Source organism: Euphorbia lathyris, chromosome 7, assembly GCF_963576675.1.
Source record: "Euphorbia lathyris chromosome 7, ddEupLath1.1, whole genome shotgun sequence".
Taxonomy (NCBI): domain Eukaryota; kingdom Viridiplantae; phylum Streptophyta; class Magnoliopsida; order Malpighiales; family Euphorbiaceae; genus Euphorbia; species Euphorbia lathyris.
The window spans coordinates 3,162,372-3,183,946 of NC_088916.1; the positions used below are offsets into that span (position 1 = coordinate 3,162,372).

Consider the following 21,575-nt stretch of genomic DNA (forward strand, 5'->3'; position numbering starts at 1 on the left):
ATCAAAATAAAAATAAAGAATCGATTTAAATATGGTAACATGTTTTTATAATTATTGAAAAATAAAATTAAAATAAATAAAAACTTTTTAAAAGAAAATGAGGTTGAAGGGAGTTGAACATAAGACATCTCAAATAGAAGCAAACATCCTTAACCATCTCATTTACCTTTAAACATTTACATAATACTACATAGAGTCAATATAATTTTCTCCAAAATATTACCAGACATCATTACTACATTTTTTTTCTCAATTCTCCGACCGCCTACTGGGGCTTGAGCCCCCTGGTTCCGCCCCTGCCTATATCTATTAGGTCCCGTAAGTTAAAGAATCTCTAATAAACATTTTTATAGGGTTAGAGATGAGAAGAAAAATTATACACATTCTTAAGGATAGATTGAGAATGGTCATAGCTCACCCCGCTCCATGAGAATTCCCAACCTATTATCATTAGGGTTATATCCATAAGGATACCCATAAATATACACATTACAATGTAATAGTGAGGTTACAAATAGTTTATATTATACATTATATATATTAAATATTAATATAATTTGTAGAAAAAAAAAATTAAACCTAAAATGCAATTATCTATACCATACATGAATTCTAGTCTCAATAAGAATCCTAATTCTTATTTTTAATATGTTATGATATTAGTTGTTATTTGTAGTGTACAATTTTATGGAATGTGGGTGGGGTTATGATCAATTCGATAGAGAAGAAGGAATAATATGTTTTTTTCGCTAGGAATTTCCTGGAAAAAATCACCATATCTTACTCCCTCCTTCAAGTTTACCTTCTATAGTACCAGCGCGAATATGATTTCCACCAGACATACGTAATGCCTCACAGCTTCCATTGAGTCTTTGCATCTATCCTTTTTTTTTTGTCTTTATGAAACTTTTTTTTGCTTTCGGAAAACAGTATGCCAGAGTACAATTAACCTATGGATTTGAAACCACTGTTTATATATCTCGTATTGGCCATAATTTACAAGAACATCTGTAGTCTTAGTAAGAGTGGAAATGGTAGACAAATTCAAAATTACATCATTTTTTATTATATGTAGAAGTTTATACGAATTTACTATTGGTTACTGAACTTTTATAGTTGTCTCAAAATGGTCATTCAATTTCAATTTGTTTCAATGAAATCAACTTTAAATATTATTTCACTCAAGAGACTTCAAGAATAACAAGATACCGAAAATTTGACGTGGCTTCCATGTTAACACTAGATCTGTTCACGGGCCCGAATATCCACCTACCCCGCCCAGGACCATGTCTATTGGGTCGGGTTTGTACATGATAATTTATCTTTAGGCCTAGCCCAGCCAAGTCCGCTAAATCCCGTCTCTTTTTTGGACGGGTTTGGAATTTATAAAAATAGCACGCGATAGTCCAGCCCGGCCCACCTATTAATATTTATTAATAAATTTATATATTTATATATTAATATTTTTTTTTGGTAAGAAGGGAAGAAAAAAAAACAAACAAACAAAAACCTAACCCGGGATCAGTCTAGGAAGACTGACCCCAATCCTATCCTCAAGAAGAGAATGTAACAGAAAAGAAGGAGGAACGGAAAGGGTAGAAACACCTAACATCCCCCCATGCCCAGCAGCTGCCAAGCGATCCGCCACGCGGTTTTGCTCCCTATAAATATGGGAGAAGGTAAGAGAATCGAAGGCAGGACGAAGCCTCAAGATGACTTTAATGAGATTCTGACTCTTAAGACAAACAGCCTGTCTATCCGAAATCCTGTTGATAGCCTCCAAATTGTCAGACTCCACCGAAAGTCTTTTAACACTCATGCGAATGGCGAGTTTAGTGCCAGACAAGATCCCCCAGAGCTCCGCAGTAAAGGAGGAGCCCGTACCTAAGTTATGGGTAAACCCAGCCAGGCGCCACCAGCATCCCGAAGAACTCCACCAGCAGCAATTCTGCCATTACTAAGGCAGGAGCCATCCGTATTCAACTTGACAACCCCTTCCCTGGGCTTCCTCCAACCAACTAACTGGACCTCTTTAACCGGGGGGGGGGGGGTGTGTGAACCAGGGGCTCTCCTTCAAAACTCTTTGTAATAACAGAGAGTTTTTTCGAGAAGTAAAATCGGAGGTCAGGAATAAAGACAGTCTTCTCAGCAAATAACTCTTCATTCCTCCATTTCCACATTTGGTGACAAATAATAGCGAAGAGAATAGCCCCGTGCTCCATACTGGCCAACAAATTCCCATTAACGCCTTTAGAAAACCAGTCAATATCAGAGAACCCCATAAAGGAAGGAAGGATGTGGTGAGGAAGGACCCCTTCCCAAACCTTTCTACTATTCGGGCAATCCCTCAAAGCATGGCACAAGGTTTCCACATGGCCGCTGCATCTGCTACAGGCACTAAATACAGCCAAGTGCCTTCTGTGTCTATCTGCATTCGTGAGGAGCCTGTCTTTGACTCCCAGCCATAGAAAACTCCTAATGCGGTAGGGGACTTTGAGGACCAAATGGACTTCCAAATTTCCAAGGGAGGATCAGCCCTATTAGGGGTAAAAGCTTCATAGGCCGATTTGCAAGAATAAGAACCATTATTAGTCAAGGTCCAGCAGTGTCTGTCCTTATCCTCCTCCTGATTACTAATCTTCACACCTCTAATATTAAGGAGGGTCTCCAGGCTAAGAAAGGAGTCGAACTTAGACCAGATCCAGTCTCCCTCCGAGTCCACCACATCAGCAATTCTCCAGGAGAGGAGATCATTCGGCGGAGGGACGATGCACACCTCAATCAACGGTTTGTCACCAATCTTTAATTTTTATTATTAAAGATTTTACATATATATTTAGGTGGATTTATATGGACTGGACTTGATATTTGATTTTTATGCCCGATCTCAGCCCAACCCGAGCCCGCCTAAATTAACAGTGGATTGGACTGGACTTGGGCTGAATATTTTAAGATAAAAATCCGTTGGATCCAGTCCGAATCCAATCCAGTCCAATCCATGAACATGTCTAATTAATACTGGTCAACTTTTATAGCTGACATAACAACATGTACTTGTCACCTCCGGTAGCCACATATGATAACCACGTGTTGATTTAGTCCGAGGTGAAAATTAATTACTATAAATATGATAGCTACTTCAGTTTTTTGATATTTTTTAATATTTTAAACTGCAATTTAAAGTTAAATGATTTTATTTAAAAAAAAAATTCAAATTCAACCACTTTAGACAACATAAAGGTTTAGTAACCAACCGTTGATTTAACCCGTAGAAAAAGAGAGGAAAAAGAAAGAAATAGAAGTTTGGAAACAAACCCAACAGAGCTTCCCGCCTCCTTTCTGCTCCATCTTCGTTTTTCGATCGTCGTCTTCTTCTTGTGAGAGTGACAGTTAACAGGAAGAAACAAACAATGGGACGAGCTTCAGCTTCTTCCTCCTCGAAGAAAAGCTCAGAACCAGACTTTTTAGAGCGAAAGAGATTGAAAAATCTCGCATTCTCCAAAAATCTCCTCTCTGAAACTCCAGCCAAAACCCATTCTCCTCTTTCCCCATCCAATTTCGTTCTTAAACATCATGGCAAAGATATTATCAGGAAATCTCAGAGAAAGAATAAATTCCTCTTTTCCTTTCCTGGTCTACTCGCTCCTATTGCATCCGGCGGTAAAATTGGGGAACTTAAGGATTTGTCCACCAAAAACCCTATTCTCTATCTCAATTTTCCGCAGGTACTTTTTCCTTCTCGGAAGTTGTCTGTTTATTGGGGTAAATTTTGGTTACTGATTTTAATTTTGTTTTGAAGGGTCAAATGAAGCTATTTGGAACCATTGTCTATCCTAAGAACAAATACTTGGGATTGCAGTTCTCTAGGGGTGGAAAAAGCGCTGTGTGTGAAGATTGCTTTGATAACATGGTTTGTAGTTGTTCTCATTGTGTTTATTTGTTGACTAATGATTTTTATTTATTTTATTTCAAGTTTATTTTGATGGTTTCTCCATTTTGATGGACTATGTTGCACGAAAAACGTAATTTCTGAAAAACATTAAATATTCAAAATATAGTAATACATTAAAAAATAAGATTGAAAAACAAGAGAAAGAAAGTCCAATCTCAATTGAGATTGAAGAGACAAAAAATCATAGGAGAAAGAAGAATGAGTAAGTTCTTTAAATTGAAGGATACAAGGAAGGAATTGTCTCTCAAATAGGAAGTTTCAATTTTCCTATTCTTAGATTGAATAGTAATTGCAAAATAGAAAGTTTGAATTTCCAGAATTTTAGTCGAAATAAGTAGGGAAAACAGTTTAAAAATTGAGAGACACGTTTCATAATTGGGTGATTACGGAAACATGCCCGGAAATGTTTCGTATCAGTTTCTGAGAGTTTCCGTTTCACACATCTTCCTGAAACAGGGAAATGCATATCACGAAGAGTTTCCGTGCTTCATAGTTGATGGATTTTGCTGTTCTTCTTCTAGTTCTTCTATTGGGTAGTCTGAATTATTTGTATGCATTTCCATTTGTTGTATACCCAGATTGTGTTTTCTGAAGCTTGGTGGATTGGAACAAAAGAAGAAAACCCAGAAGAAGCCCAACTTGATTTTCCCAAAGACATGATTCAGGTTTGTTTCTCTTTTTTGCCTAGTTGTTTTGTGTGCAGAATAGGAAGAAAGGAGTATGAGGTGGTTAAACTTCATTACCAGTTTCTTTTAATCAGGTAAAAGGACAAGAAATTCAATATGACTTTAAGGGTGGAGCAGGTGCAGCATCTGGGAACAAGCAAGTTGTTGCCAGAAGTGGTCCGAAACATGTAGAACAGGAGTCCCTTGATACTGAAACTGAAGATGATGATGATGAATGTAATTTGACGGAAATTATGCGAACTCGACAATCTGGGAGAACTTCTGGGAAAACATTCAAGTACTCCTTTTAACTCTCTTGATTTACGCTGCTTAGCCTAGCTTAAGATTTTAGCAGTTGTAATGATACTGTTGACGTGTTAATGTTATTTAGATTAGTATAGAGAGTACTTCCATGTTATCTTGATGATGTGACTTGGTGAATGCCTATGAATTGATTATCACATAGACTTGTCTCAATTCTCAGCAATTTCCATTCACTCAACTTAGTTATTTTGTTCTGCCCCCTAGAAAACTTAACCATAAAAGCTTTGTATCATGTGGAGATCAGTGACATGGCTTACGGCCTCAATTCTTGAGTTACGTTTTTTAGGCATGTGTAATATAACTGCAAATACTTTTGATAATACCTTATAGGAGACATAACTGCAAGTGCCAGTCTCCAACAATATATCACCATGTCTTTTACTTTGGAGAGAACATCTGTGAACTATAAAAATAAAACTAGTCACGTGTAATAGTTAGACGGTGACCTAACATGTAGAGATGGGAGATCTATTCTTCTTGTTATAATTTTTAAAGCTCTTGTATATTTCATTCAGCTGCTCTATGTACCATTTTTTTCTTTAATTTACACACTTCTTGATTTAGTAATATAGTTAACTTGTTAGCAGTTACAGTATATTTTCAAATGTTTTCTGGATTAGGTTCAAAGAAGATTCGTCTGAAGACAAATCCGGTGAAAGTGATGTAGCTGAAGAAAAGAAGGTTGGGAAAGAACTTGTCTCTTCATTGGAAATTGTTGGGAATATACCAGATTTATATAGGTGTTGGTGCTATTGTTTACTTATTATTTGATGTTTGCTGCTGACACCTTTTGAAGTATTTTTTCTGGTGGAATTGTAATGTATTGCTTATATGAACTTGCCTTTTTAACCTACTGTTTAATTCCCTGAGTTACAGGTAAAGAAAGTCAATACTTCTTCAACCATATGTCTTGACTTTGATGATAAGGATGCTGTTAAAGGGGATCATCTTTCCCACCAAGTTGAAGCATGTTCCATGTTAGAGACTAAGTCTACAAAGCTTGCAGTGTCTGCTGGCTTAGCAACTAAGTCTAATGAAGACTCGCACAATCGTGGTCCATTGGTTCAAGCTACGATATCTACGTTATTCAGCAAAATGAGCGGAAAAAAGAAAGTAGAAGAGAAGGTAAAATGTAGCCATCTTTTGGCTGATAAATAATCTTTGATTCTTTGTCGAACCATTTTGGAGTCCTGTGCAGTCAAAATATTGGAGTTTTTTGAGTAAAAGGATGGTAATCAGGGGCCTATTAGACAGACATCCCAACTAGGTTGGCACCTCCATCCTCAACACCCGAATCTGAAACCAATATTATTACATAAGAAACAAAATCGTGCAAATGGAAGAGAAACAACAAACTAACAAAAGCGATAAACACTCCGACCCCCTAAATTACAAAAGAAAGCCGAAACACAAAATGAAGGAACTTCATCCCACCAAACTAAACCAGAAGCGGCTCTACCATAGTTGGCCAAAAGATCAGCGACTTGATTACTAATTACTAATTAGTATTCTTTTTTGCTAAGGCTTGTATAAGTATCATCTCTGTTGCTTTTAAATATTGTTTGAAAGCTAATCTTCTTGTTTTGACATCCTAATATGTTTTCTGGCTACTGTGTTTCCACCAAAACTATCACCTATTAATTAGTGATTGGTGTACTGTAGGGAAAAAGGGATTTCCAATCTGTACTCTTCCTATTATACAAGGGAAAACGCATACTATTAAATCATGGTTCTATTACATTGTTGGGATTTAAGAGGAAAAGAAAGAGCCTTTAAATTTTGTTTAGGTTTTATCTTTTTCTTCAGCCATGAAATATTTAAAACATTGAAGTTCTTCACTATGCTTTTATCAAAATTTGGAATTTTGATGAAACATTTGGAAATAAAATATAATATCTTATCCTTTTGTGGTCTTGATATTTTAGTCTAAAGAGTTTGTTCTGCGTTGAGAAATTTGAAAATGAGTATACATAGATTTTTCCTCCCTTTTGGAATAGTTCATTTGAAAGAATTTTTTATGTGTAATATGCTTGCATGAGTTTGAGTATATTTTCAGGACATTTTTTGGTTGATCAGTAAAGACGTGCATTTTTATAGCATAATTTAGATCATTTTTCTTTTTGCTATTTGTTGCCATAGTTGTTATTGTATGCATTGCACGTGTTTCATTCTTTCACCTTGCATGTCTTTGTTTCGCATATGATAAGAACATATGTGCTTGTTAATATATGGAATCATCATGCTTATTCGTCCTCTAGCTTCTGATTTCACGAGTCATTCTGCAGATATGACATTTTCTCGTTGCACCATCTATGCTAAACAGATGATTCCAGGAAAACTTGAAAAAGAAAATTATCATATGCTGCATGTATATCCACTATATTCACAGCTTTCTTTATTGCCGTGTACTAAACTTAGATGCTAATATGCTATATATTTACAAACCTATCCATAAACTTTCCCAAGTTCAGAGTTGTCTTATACTTGTTTTTCTGATACCAGAATGAGCCCAAGAGTTCAAGGAAGTCCCCATCATCAAAAGGTTTTTATTTTACAACTCCTTGTATTGCTATGAAAGACTGGGATAGGAAGATTCAAAACGATCTAATTGCTTCTTATGTTTACTAGCTTCTGGTCGGAAGTTGGAGAATGTTGATTCGAAAAGGAAGGTTGAGCAGGTGAAAGCTTGCTTGGAATTAATATTCTTTTCACTCTTTTCTTTTTAAACATTTCAAGAATTATTTGCTCTTCATGAAATTGCTTGAGCAAACCTAATGATTGGCTGACTGACTAGTGTTTGTTATTGCAGACTGGAGGACCTAGAAAAAGAGGAAAACAATCTGAAGGTAAAATACTGTTTGCTCTACTTTTCTTTATTATCAAATTCAGTTTGAAATATGCTGCTGTATAGATCTCTTCTATTTTGCACGGAAACTGAAACAGAAACGGACACCCGGAAATGTTATTTCTAAAAAAATTTAGATAGGAAAAGGAAAAGAAACGGACATGAAACGTGGAAACGCTACTGAAGAAGAGTTTCCGTGCAACATAGGATCTCTTTTGTCCCAGTTCTTTCAATAGTTTTAAGGTTTTGGAAACTTATTCTGGATCCTTTTTCCTTATTTATTTATTCGGAATTCTAACAGTGCTGACTTGGTCAAGGAATTTTACATCTTTTCAATGAGTTCCTACGGAAAATATATTTGCCAAACAGTATAGGGTTTTTACATTTTAGTTTAATGGATTTATGTGTGTTTCAGAAGTTAAATAATAATAAGTTCATCTAAACCTTTGGCTGTTACACTGTTTTTGCACCAGATTCTTTAATTTTTTTTTGTCTTTGCTGGATTTGGGCCCTAATTTGGTGAATAACCCAAAATGAGAAGGATCTGATTGCTGGGTACTAATTACTGAAGCTTCCTGTTAGCTAGTAGCACAAATGAATAATTCAAGTTTCAAGCTTTGATTTAAATTGGTTCACCTTCCCAAAATATATTTTTTTTGTTGGAAGCTATTGATATAAGTTTCTTTACTGCAAATTAGATCTCAGATTCTATTTAAATGAATCAGAAAATGGAGAGTTAAGATATATTTGAAAGTGCTCCAGTCAATTCCTAAAATAGCAGCTTTACTCTGAAACAAAAACCTTGAATCCAGAGTTCATAGTGCAAACCAGTGCCTTTGGTTCAATCAAAGTGCGTATACCAAGACCCGAGTTTCTCTATTCCCATGTCTCATGTTCAACCTGTTATTCTCTCATCTAATAAAAAATATAGGCTTAATACGTTAGGAGCCCCCTTAACTTGGCCAAAAAAGTTGATTAGCCCTCCGAGCTTACAAAGTGTCGTTAGTCCCATGAACTTGCTTAAACTGACATGATTAACTCCCTAAGTCCACGTGGCAGAACAAGATTGGTTTTGACAAATTGAAATGTATATCACTTTAAACAAGTTCAAGGAGCGAAATGATCACTGTAAGTAATTTCAGGGGCTAACAGGTCACTTTAAACAAATTAAGGTGGTCAATTTTTAAGCAAGTTCGGGGGGCTAACGAGACGCTTTGTAAGTTCAGTTGCCAATCGACTTTTTGAGTCAAGTTCAGGGGGCTACGATGTATTAAGCCAAAACTATAATAGGTTACACCTCTTAAAGAAACCTCACCTCCTTGAATTTGAAGCAGTATGTTCAATTTTTTATTTACTGTGATTTTCCTTTTTAAACTGCAGTCCTGCTAATGAAAAAGCAGGAGCTGAACCATACATAGCGAAATTTCCGTGACAATGCACAATGTGGATGATCTAATCATCCACCGATAGGACCGTATGTCAATGGCTTATAAAGTTTGACAATTTCTTCTGTATTGCATTTTGTTTTGCACATGCTTTTATATATATTTAAACTAATATTTATTTATATTTTGAGCCCTCGTCTGAAACTTATGAATATGATGTTACATCGGATGCTTGATTCTGAACTCATATACATTTCTAAGAACAAACTTGCAGACTTCATGCTAGTTTCAAATTCTTAAATATGCGTGCTTTTTTCTGATTTAGTAGCTAAACAACGATTCTGATTAATTGCAGGGACCGCAATTAAGGAGAAGAAGAAAGTACTCGAGGTATAAACTTTATATATTTTAACAAAATGGTGCTTATTATTAATCTCTGATAATAACCTATGTTGTATGGGAAACCAAAACCGAAACTGACACAGAAACGAAAACGGACACCTGAAAATGTTGTTTCTATAAAAACTAGGAAACGGACGGAAAAAACGGAAACAGACATGAAATGCAGAAACATTAGTAACGAAGAGCTTCCATGTAACTGTATCTGTATAAGGATAAAATTACTTATTTTCTAGTATATGTTACAAACTTGGAATTCCAACTAGAACTTTGAACTCAGTGGATACTTTCTTTTAATTAAGAAAACTGTGTGAATGTTTGAGCCTTTGAAGACTTGAATTTTTTTTTTCTTTGGTTTTGGTGAAACGAATTGTAGAAAACAAACAAAATTATGCGAGTAACGCTATAATGGCTAAAAATGCAGTGCAGTTTGATAAATATTTTGTTTGGGTCCCTTGTGAGAGGATATGTGATGTCAAATATATTGTTGGTTAAAATACCGGCACGGTTTAAGTGATTAACAATGTGAAGCAACTTGTAGGTTGAAGATGATGACATTGAAGAATTCTCAAGCTCAACACAGGTGTGACATGAACCCTATTCAAACTTTTATGTCCTTTTGAATTACCTCGCAAAGGTTTTTAATTTTTAGATTCAATGTTATTTATAAATGTCAAAACGCCTTGTATTATCATCCGAACAATCTGAGCATTTCAAGTTGAAAACTGGTATGCCTGCACGGGCATATGGTCGGGCCAAGAAGACTCGGCGACTATTAAGTTGAGAATGATGCTAATCTTTTTGACACAATGTTATTTATTGTCATGGAACCAATTGAACTAAAAGCTTATGGAACCAATTGAACTAAAAGTTTATCAGAGCCAGTTTAATTGCAGGACATGGTTATATGAGCTTGTGATAGAGATTGGATATAAGAGAACTTGCCAACCAGGTTAGTACTAATTCGCAGAAACCAAAGAACACACACAAAGAGAAGAAATAGAGATTTCCGATTGATATAATACTAGAACAGAGAATTAAAGAACATGAACAAAGATAGAAAGATAAATGAACTGAGCCCAGGCTCAATCCCCCTTCTCTACCACAATGGCAGAGCCTCTGCTATAAGCAGCCTAACAGAAAAGATACCCAAAATTCTCAATACCCACTCTTCCCCAAACACGTATGCTAAATACCCTCTTCTCCCTTTTTACTCGCCAGCTCACCAATCCCCAAAAGGTACTAACAGAATTGTCTAACTAATTAGACTTTTGTCCTCTTGTGCCTTTGCCTCTCCTGCTGTACACGTGCCATACTTTGGGTCTGCCATCACCCTCATTCCCATCTAGAACATTAGCAGCTCTCTATCAGCTTGTGTTGTGCACGTTTCAAGCGCAGTGAGCATTCACGTGTGGGGTTGTGTCAGATATTAATATGGAGTGGACCTTTAACTATCAGCTTGGGCTTTTAGTTAAATCGGTTCCATGACATTTATAAATGTGAAAACTCCTGTTATTATCATCCGAACAATCTTAAGCCTTTCGGGTTGAATACCGTTTGCCTACATGAGCATATGGTCGGGCCAAGAAGACTTGGCGACTATTACGTTGAGAATGATGCTAATCTTTTTGACACAATGTTACTTATAAATGTGAAAACTCCTGTTATTATCATCTCAACAATCTAAGGCTTTCGGGTTGAATACCACTTGCCTACATGAACATATGGTCGGGCCAAGAAGATTCGGCAACTATTGCATTGAGAATGATGCTAATCTTTTTGACACAATGTTACTTATAAATGTGAAAACTCCAGTTATTATCATCTCAACAATCTAAGCCTTTCGGGTTGAATATCGTTTGCCTACATGAACATATGGTCGGGCCAAGAAGACTCGGTGACTATTGTGTTGAGAATGATGCTATTTGACACAATAATGGTTTGCCTGCACGAGCATGTGGTCGGGCCAAGTTGACTCATCGAGCATTGCATTGAATGAGAGTAAATTACACCAATGGTACCTAAACTATACTCTAACTCACACTTTGGTACCTGAATTACATTTTGTCTCAAAAATATATCTTAATTATTGGTAACCGGACAATTTAATCCATTTTACTGGTGACTGGCGGTCAACTCGAAAATTGACCTATTTTAATTAAAATTTAGGACCCACACTATACTCAAAATAACATACAATTACAAAAATACCCTTTAATTAAATATGAAATACTACTCTCTCCTGGCTCTCTCTCTCTCATCGTCGGTCTCTCTCCTTGCCCCATCTCCATTGAGAACCCATATTAGAGTCCGGCAATCTTGAGTTCGGATTAATTTGTTGTAGAGTTGCCTCATTAATGTAGTTTTTCCGATTCCACCACCGCCGCAAATTGCAATTAATCTGGTTCTTTCATCCATCAGCAAATCCCAAGCTTGATTCATTAGTGATTCCAAGCCCACAACCAACATTTTAACTTGATATTTAGTACCAATTAATGGAGAAGAAACAAGCTACAATGATTTATGGGAGGAAATCTTCAAAATTCAGCATGTAGGAAATCTTTGGAGGAAATCTTCAAAATCACAATGACCTTTTCTCCATCCTTCAAGATTGGACATGGTAGCTATAGGAGTCTGTTTCTCTCTCTAGCTTTCTCTCTTCCAATCTCTCTCTTTCTCTCTCTTCCAAGATCAATAGGAGTTATGTCCTCAAATTTCACACAGAACCACTCCCTCTCCAAGCCCAAATCTACAATGTTTCCAACCAGAAGTTTTTCTGCAAAAGGATCCTTCTCCATCGTCGACTTCTTCTCCTTCTATTTTGGTGAAATCCAAACCAGAAACTTACCTTCATGTAATCAGTTCCTCCAATTCCTAGCATAATGCTTTTTACCTTCATTATTTCTGTCAAATTGATTATGAGCCAGCAAGGAGAGAGAGAGCATCAAGGAGGAAGACGGTAGTATTATATATGTGGAGCTATCCGTTAGCCAAAAATTGAAATCTCCAAACTCTCTCAAACTCTCCCAAACGCATTTTTTTCCGAAATCAAAGATTACACGTTTCATGGCGAGCTATCCGTTATCACCGGGAAGAGACGAGAATGACCAAGCCGCTGAAGTGGATGTATTTTTCCGATTCAACATACAATGATTTCTGTTAAACATTTTGAAAAAATTTGGAATTCAGCAGTCGGGCGTGTGAGTATTACGCCCCACCACATGGTGGGGCGTGTGAACATCACGCCTGACCACATGGTGGGGCGTGATGTTCGTACGCTCCACCATGTGGTCGGGTGTGATGCTCACACGTCCCACCATGTGGTCGGGCGTGATGCTCACACGCCCCACCATGTGGTCGGGCGTGATGTTCACACGCCCGCCTACTCTGAAATTTGGATTTTAGGGCTTTAGGTATCGAAAAATTGATGAAATCGACCGTAATGGAATCTAATGTTCGTTATTTATCATTTGCAGGTTCCGTTAGAAGATTTTGGCGGGAACGGCGTTGATTACAGTGCACAATTTTTTCCCGAACAAACGGTTGAAACATACCATGAAGCTGTTAACTGGGCAAAACAGACGGCAATTGAGCTCGGCTTCGAGTTAACCACAGCGTCGCACAAGACAGGGGGCAAGTTAAGATGGATACTGGTTAAATGTGCCCGTGGTATTAAGAATACTCGAAGGAAAAAGGATATGGATATGGAGGAAGTAATACGAAGGAATACAAAAACTAAATACTGTGGTTGCAAATTCCAGATAAAGGTCCTGGAAATCGTTGAATTAGGGGGTTGGGTGGTGAATGGGATTGCTGGAGAGAGAGGACAGCACAATCATCCCTTGGTTGTATATCGTCAGGGCTACAGACAGATGAGCGGACTAAGTCCTGCTTCAAAAAAAATTGTTCGTCAAATGAGTGCAGCTCAAGCTAAGTCTTGTGCTATTTTTGCTACAATTAAAGAAAAACACCCGGAGGATTGCCCGACACAAAGACATGTTTATAACTACAGGGAAAAAATAAGGACTGAGAGCTTTGAGGGTCGAGATGTAATCAGTCAGTTTTATCGGCTTGCTATAGATAAGGAATACATACATTGGACGCAAGCAGCGCCTGGCAGCAATGTTGTGACTCACCTATTTATGGCACATCCTACATCGATCACACTGTTCCGATCATATTACTTGTTTGTTGGTATGGATTCAACATATAAAACAAACAAGTATAAAATGCCATTCTTTGAGATCATTGGAATAACGCCTTCAAACAAGAACTTCTTGATTGCCTATGCAATCATGAAGGATGAAACTGAGGGAAGTTATATGTGGGTGCTAGAAAAATTGAAGCTTTTGCTTGGAGCTGATGTGCATCCGACAGCCATTGCTACAGACCGGGAGTTAGGGTTGATGAGGCCGGTTCGTGAGGTATTTCCTGATACTCATCATTTGTTGTGCATATGGCATATTAATAAAGATGTGGAGGATAGAGTAGGCAAGTTGTGTGGATTGAAGGTTTTTGGTGAAATTTTTAAGAATTCAAAATGGAAAAATATAATTGAAGCCCCGAAAGTAGCCGAATATGAGGAGGCAGTGATAAGCATGAAGAATACTTATGCCAAATGGCCTCGTGTGATAGAGTACGTGGAGACCACATGGCTAGTGCATAAAGAGAAGTTTTGTCGAGCATGGACGAACAAGGTATTGCACTTAGGAAACACCACAACCTGTCGAGTGGAGAGTTCACATGCACAGTTGAAACAGTGGTTGAATTCATCTACTGGTGCACTCGATACAGTGTGGGCGAAGGTGCACAAGGACATTGAGGCTCAGATCGAGGCGATCAAGTAAGACATTTATTCAGTTATTTAATTTAATCTTTTAAATTGTAATACATTAGTTTTGTAATCCTTTACTGTATATAATCAGATACTCACTCGATGACTCGAGAAGAAGATCTGCGGTGGCTCACTGTAAAGAACCTTTCCAGTATCTCAACTTACACGTTTCACATTACTGCTTGCGTGTACTGAATGATGAGCTCAAGCGTATGCGCGAATTGAGTATGGATGTGGTAAGTGAATGCGGATGCGTGTTGCCCATGACTCATGGCATTCCATGTGCATGTGAGCTTAAAATGTATATTGACACGGACACATCGGTCCGTGCTGACCGCATCCATCCTTTTTGGAGATCTCTTGCGTTTGAAGGTTTGAGTGACATACCAGTTACTGCTCCCGTATATGCTGACGGGTCTGAGGATCACCGGTTTTTTCACTCTCTTGTGGAAAAGGTTGAAAAATTAGATCCGTCAATGGTGTGTAGCATATCGATGATGATTCATGATCAGATAAACCCGGAACAAAGTGGCTTCAAAGAACCTGAGGTCAAAGACACTGTTAGGAGTAGACCAAAGGGGAATTCATCAACGAAACGAAATCCGAGTGCATGGGAGTACAGTCAGGGACCACGAGGTCGTGCACGGTCTTCTACTTCGAGGAGTAGTCGTAGTCGAGGCCAAACCTCATCGTCATCTGTACATAACAACGAGATGCCGGGTATATTTTATTTTCGTAATATATAAGTTAATGTTAAAGTAAATATATTATCGGTCACGAACTTCATATATTTATATTTTCAGTCGGATTTGATGCGGATATCGGCGGATACCACCATTTACATAGGGTTCAGGGACTCATCGTACCATTTATTACTGGATACCATGATGTTGTAGCAGATGGTAACTGTGGATTTCGTGTTTTAGCCAGCGCCATCACAAATAATCAGGATGAGTGGAAGCTGATGAGAGTGCTTATAGAAAATGAGGTGCGGGCACACCGTGATCTGTATGCGCCAATGTTCTGGAACGGAGTAGATGCTGCCCTCACGCGTATTAGATGGGCAGGAGCGGGGTGTGGTCAGTCCCACTGGATGGTGGGTCTGGATGACTTATATGCTGCTGCATCTGTATTAAATGCAATGATATTCCTTTTTACTACGTCACAGTTAGGATGTTGCACTATACTGCCGATGCGTTCGGACGATGGAAGACCACTGGAGCGAGAGATTGTGATTTGTCATTTGGGGAGTTATGTACGTCTTTATTTAAGACCTGGATTTCCAGTGCCTCCTATTGCCACCCAATGGTATACATTTCGTGATCCGAGTGTCCGTCGCTTGGACAATATATACGCGGAAATGAGAGCAGCTTGGACTAGATTACATTGATTGATGTATATTAGTTTATGTGTTTTGATTAATAATATTTATTCATGAACTTATATTATTGTTACTGATTTTAGTTAAAATTGTATGGGATCTATAGGTTTTAAGTACAATTGTATAGTTTGAACCGTTAAAATTGTATGGTATTTATAGGTTTTAAGTACAATTGTATAGTTTGAACATGTAACAGGTATTTATGGGTTTAATCGGATAACAAACTAATTTTTTTTTCATCCTCGACACACGGATGTATGGCTATCACGCCTCACCGTGCGGTCGGGCGTGATAGCCACACGCCTCACCTTGTGGTCGGGCGTGACAGCCACACGCCCGACCACAAGGTGAGGCGTGTGGCTATCACGCCCGACCGCACGGTGAGGCGTGATAGCCATATGCCCGCGTGTCGGTAAGGCAAAAAAATAGTCTTTTCCCACCCAAAACCCATGAAAGGGCATTTTCGTCCTTTCACGGGGCTGGGGGTGGGAATTTGAGGCTGCATATAACAACCCCCATTATATATTTAATTGAAGGGTATTATTGTAATTATATATTAGTTAGAACTCTTGCATTGACTGCTCTGTGACCGGTAAAATAGACTAAATTGTCCGGTCATCGTTAGTAACTAAGTGTAATTCAGATACCAAAGTGTGAATTATGGTATAATCCAGTACCACTGGTGTAATTTACTCTATTGAATGATGATAATTTTTTCTCCCGGTGAAAGATGGTCTGGAGTAAGACTTTATATGGCTAACCAGTTTGGTTTTGTTGATTCATTTCTCAGGAAAATGAAGAAAGTGATGAAGATTGGGAAGCTTGAGTGAATGAGTATATACTGAACCAGCATTTTAAGCCCGTAGGAACGAAGAAACACACCGGGGCTTATATTCAGACAGAAAACGAATCAACTGACTTGAAAAGTTGCGAAATTCAGCAGAAAAGCTGCTGATAAATTGCTGGAAAATTGTACAATTTGGAGTTTCATAAGAGTTTGATTTATTGAAGAAGTTATCATATGTATGTTGTTGTCATGAGTTAGTGGTTTTAGTTGCAAGTCTCTTGGGCATTTTAGGCATTTTAAGAGTTGCAGTATTCGGTTTAGAATGCAAAAGGAATGTTTTGCACACTATAAATATTAATTTTAGGTATACGATCCAAATTTACACCTAGCGTTTTCGGGAAAGTGCAAATTTACTTCTAATATATGTAATAGGGATGAGGGGCGAGCCTTGGCGCAACGGTAATTGCGGTTTGAAATGTCTAATGTGATAATTAAAGGCTTAAGGTATTATTGAGCTTCTGACTTATTTAAAATTTTGTTATTTGGCTATTGATCTATTATTCGTTCACATTTGGCCCCTGAACTATCCCAATTGGTGAAATTTCACTCAATTTAGATGGAGACTTGACAAAACTGTCATCCCTTCTCATATGTAATGATATTTTGACATATGAGCTTGACACGCCATACATCTTGAAGTTTGTTTTTCACATAAACTCTTTTATATCAAAATAGTTAATTAGATTAAAAAAGAAAAATAAATAAAAACAAACCTATAAACTAAAATTTATCAAATTTAAATGTCAAAATATCTTCATGTACTAATAGAATAACAATTATGTCAAGTTTCCATTTAAATTGGGTGAAATTGCACTAATCGGGATAGGTCAGGACCAAGTGTGACCAAATAATAGATCATGGACCAAATAACAAAATTTTGGATAGGTCGAGAACCAAATAATGGTTTAAGCCATAATTAAATAACAATTTAAATAACAGTATAACAATCCGTTTAAATTTTCTATTAAATATGGGTAAAATTGATTTTGCTTAATAATATTAAAATAAAATTGTATTATTTCATATGTTAAAGGAGAAAATTACAACAATTCATACGTTAAAGCTAAATTTAAACTTTAGGAATATGCACCTTATCCCTTAATTTTATGATTTTGTCCAAAATGAATACTAAAAATATAATATGCCAATGAGAGTTGGTCCGAGTGATAAGGCGTTGAACCTCTGCTTGACAGGTTTGCCCCGACCTTGGGAGTGGATAGACCTACCCTTACCTAAACTTTTTCTTACCAAAAAAATATAATATTTATTTATCATCACTTTTAACATATGGTATATCATAGATGATTCTAATTTGATACATATAAAAGTTTTGTCAGTATTTTAATTTTTTTTATGGAAATACAGTAAAACCTCTATATAGGAATACACTTGGGACCGAGCTATTTGTATAACAATTGGGAGGTTATTACTAAATAGAGTTTAGTATAATAAAATTTCTCAACACATAAAATTTTTAATTTGCTCGATACTTGGTTAAGATTATCATAGGCATGCATGGTTTATATATAATGCATAACAATAGATATTAATGGAACAAATTAAATATTTAGAATTTCAATTTAGAGTCTAGGTTTTCAATATATAGATAATTGGAAGAGTTTTATGGGAAAAATGTAAATATCAATGAGAATACTAAATATTTATAATTTCAAGTTGTAGTTTGTGTTTCCAACTCATAGATAATTTCAATAGTTTTTTTAATATTTTATAATTTAGTTTGAATTCTTAATATATATATATATATATATATATATATATATATAAATATATATAATTATTACTATATAGAGGTGTAGTTTCTAAAGGTGAAACTTGAAAAATGTATAACAAATAACGTTTGGGAGGTTATTCTTATTTATAACTAGCCCAAGCTGTGACCGAATTTTTTTTATAACAAAATAGAGGTTATTCTTATATAAAGTATTCTTATATAGAGGTTTTACTGTATTATGTTTAATGTAACGAATATAATCTAGACATGAGAAAATGATACTTCTAATCTTATAGGTTTATTTTGTTTTGGTTCCTATAAATATATATGAAAATATATCAAAAATGGTCTTAAAGATTTTCAAAGTTTCTTTCTAGTTTTCTTGACACAGTAAACATTATAAGGTGCATCAATAAGTCATCTAAAATATAATTCCGAAAAATGAAGTAATTCCACGTTGTGAATTTGTGGTTGTTATGATGTAAGCAACGTACCCAATATAAAAAAAGCACGAGCCGAATCTTCAAGAGCATAATATCTAACTGTTTGATGTCATAAGAGTTGTAGCATCATGATTGAGCCTTCTTAGAAGAGCCAAAATTCTCTTTCGGAGAGGCTGCGGTCCTTTAAGGGGGAGTCGCCGGTCTCGAGATAAAGGGTCGCACAACCTCTCCTCTCCGGGGCCTATCCCCTCCCATTTGGGGTCATTGGCCTCTTAGGTGGGGTTGCCTCTCATGTCCCCTTTCCTTTTGGGGATCTTGAGCTCCTGTAAATAGGTTCCAAATCTCAAGTTCAGGGAGATAAGAGAGCTTTAAAAGAGAAAAAAATTCTAGAGAAAAAAATTCTCCAAATCACCTATAAGACATTTCATTCTAACTCAAGACACCAGACATGAGAAATTTGTAGAATCCATGAAGATTGAAAACGTTCAAGAAGTTTTTGGGGAAATATTAATTTAGATTCCACGTACAAACTAAATTATGTTTAACGTTTACAAAATAATACAAATTTAGTCTCGATAACGAAATATGACATATCATTCATATTACCCCGTTAGGTTCTGACAACGGTACATGAGGAGGGAAATCAGAAGTTAATGAAGTAATATAAATAACGTGCCACGTTTCGTTATTAAGATCTAAATTATTACTGTTTTTTTGGGGGAGAGGGGGGGGGGGGGGTCAGTTGCCGTATTTGGCCAACTTGGAGGGGCTGAGAATGTATTAAGTCGTCTGCATATATGTAGACGATTTAGAGGGAGTTAAAACTATATGCAATTTTTAAAAGAGAACTTGTGTACTGTCTATACTAACCGCATTTGCAGCTTGTTTTAGTAGTGTACAACCATTTTTATTATGATCTTTGTGCTTGCAATGAGAACATCTCATGATTGTTTCCGTTATAAGGAAAAGAGGAGGTTGCTAATATCACTTTTAAATAGTTAAAAGGGCAAATAGATCGTCCCGTAAGTTCAGAAGACAAAATGACTAAAAGTGAAAAATTCAGGGAGTTGTATATAGTTTAGGCCTTATTTCTATTTTTATAAAATAATTACTGAAAGAAAAAGTTTTGTTGCATTTAATAAAAAAATTATTTTTATTAATTTGTGTAATATATATTTTTATTTTATAATTATTTTATTGATTTATTTACAACATGTTCATATTAGACGTTTTAAATACTAACAACAACATTTTAATATAATTTTACCAAACACTAGTAATTAACAACAAACAAACAGCCAACAGATGATTATGCCTTAGTTTTTTTTTTTTTTTTTCTTTTCATGTTTACTGAAAAAACAAACAAACAACAACATTAATAGTTTTATGCAACCACAAACAACTAATGACAATAGCTATTATGCTATTTTGTAACTAGATCCTAAATTAATAATTTCCAAAGACATTAGGGGGCGTTTGGTTCACAAGGGGTAAGAGAAAAGGAATCAAGAAAGGGAAGGAAAGGAAAGGAAAGGAAAGGGAAGGAATAAGCATTAATTCCCCTATGTGTTTGGATATGTTTAGGAAAGGGAATGCAATTCCACTCCATTTCTTTTGTGGATGTTTGGTTCAAATAGAGAATCAAAACTATTTTTTTAACTTCATATATGATAACTTATGGAAAAATCTTTGATCGGAGCACTTCCCTGTGAGGCGCCGTTGGGATCGGCCGGGGACACTCCAATGCCAAAGTCAGTAATATTTCTGAGAATAAACTGTAAGCACAAAAGTAGAGAATCAGTAAGTGTACCTTTGATCCTAGGAAACTGGGGTATTTATATAGGTTTCTGTAACCTTCAGCATTAATGGGGAAGCAGGTGAAGAGTCATGTCATTACTCATCTTTTATTGCTATCAATTCTCCATTAATCCCAGCATTTAGCATTGAAACTCTCAGAGTTGAGGTATTCGAACAGTCAAGTCTTTATTCCCCTTTAATGGCTATTAATTGCCATTTAATTGTATTTATTCCCATTCATGGATGGTAATAAAGATGCCTTTTGGTATTCTTAGATCTGTCAAGGCGTATGTACGCTCTCCTTGAGAACAATGGCGGGTCTCGTCATGGTCCACGTGGCGTGGCATAATGCTAAAGACTCCTTCCTTTTTCTCATTATTTGCATATTCACCCCTGCATTAATCCTGCATTAATTATCATTAATTCCACATTAATCATGCATAAATATCTCTTTTAGAAGGAATAATGGTTTGCCATTATTTCTATTAATTTTCCCCTATTCCTTATTTAAGAATAATTTGGGTTGTTATCAATATATAATAAAAAAAAATTCAATTCTTTTACTATAGTTCCCATAAAACGTGAAATAACTTCATATATAATCCAAAACGTCACATATATAAAATAGAAAAGTAAAATTTTATAAGGAATGTAAAAGTTTAAGTTAGAAAGAGAGGGGAAATGGAATAGAAAACCTCGAGGGAATGGGGAATGAGATTAGAAGAGTTAGGAGTAAATCCAAAACTAAAAAGAGTAAAGGGAATCATTAAATTAGCAAAACAAACACCAACAAAACGAAAACCTCTCATTTCCTGAAATCTACAAACCAAACGCGGTTAGTATTATTTTGATTTTTTTTTTCATAAGGTAGGAATAAAGACTTTTTTTTTTTGGTAGAAGGAATAAAGACTTTTCTTATTCTAGTTTATAATAATTTTCCTTAATAATATTTTTAAAATAATAACAAAAAG

At 36.2% G+C, this 21,575-nt stretch overlaps 1 protein-coding gene across 2 annotated transcripts; it reads left to right on the forward strand.

Annotated features, from left to right (window-relative positions):
• The first annotated feature begins 3,276 nt into the window (after window positions 1-3,276).
• Window positions 3,277-17,024, forward strand: LOC136200869 (uncharacterized). Of its 2 annotated transcripts, XM_065991357.1 has the most exons (14): window positions 3,277-3,725; window positions 3,800-3,910; window positions 4,531-4,617; window positions 4,713-4,915; window positions 5,562-5,622; window positions 5,818-6,066; window positions 7,444-7,483; window positions 7,570-7,619; window positions 7,751-7,787; window positions 9,527-9,561; window positions 10,112-10,153; window positions 13,047-14,413; window positions 14,496-15,124; window positions 15,208-16,012. In XM_065991357.1, exons 1-14 carry the CDS (start codon window positions 3,411-3,413, stop codon window positions 15,792-15,794), a joined length of 3,813 nt encoding a protein of 1,270 aa, XP_065847429.1. In that variant the 5' UTR covers window positions 3,277-3,410; the 3' UTR covers window positions 15,795-16,012. The 2 variants fall into 2 exon arrangements, with proteins under 2 accessions (XP_065847429.1, XP_065847430.1); XM_065991358.1 differs by lacking the exons at window positions 14,496-15,124; window positions 15,208-16,012 and adding an exon at window positions 16,576-17,024.
• The last annotated feature ends 4,551 nt before the right edge of the window (window positions 17,025-21,575 follow it).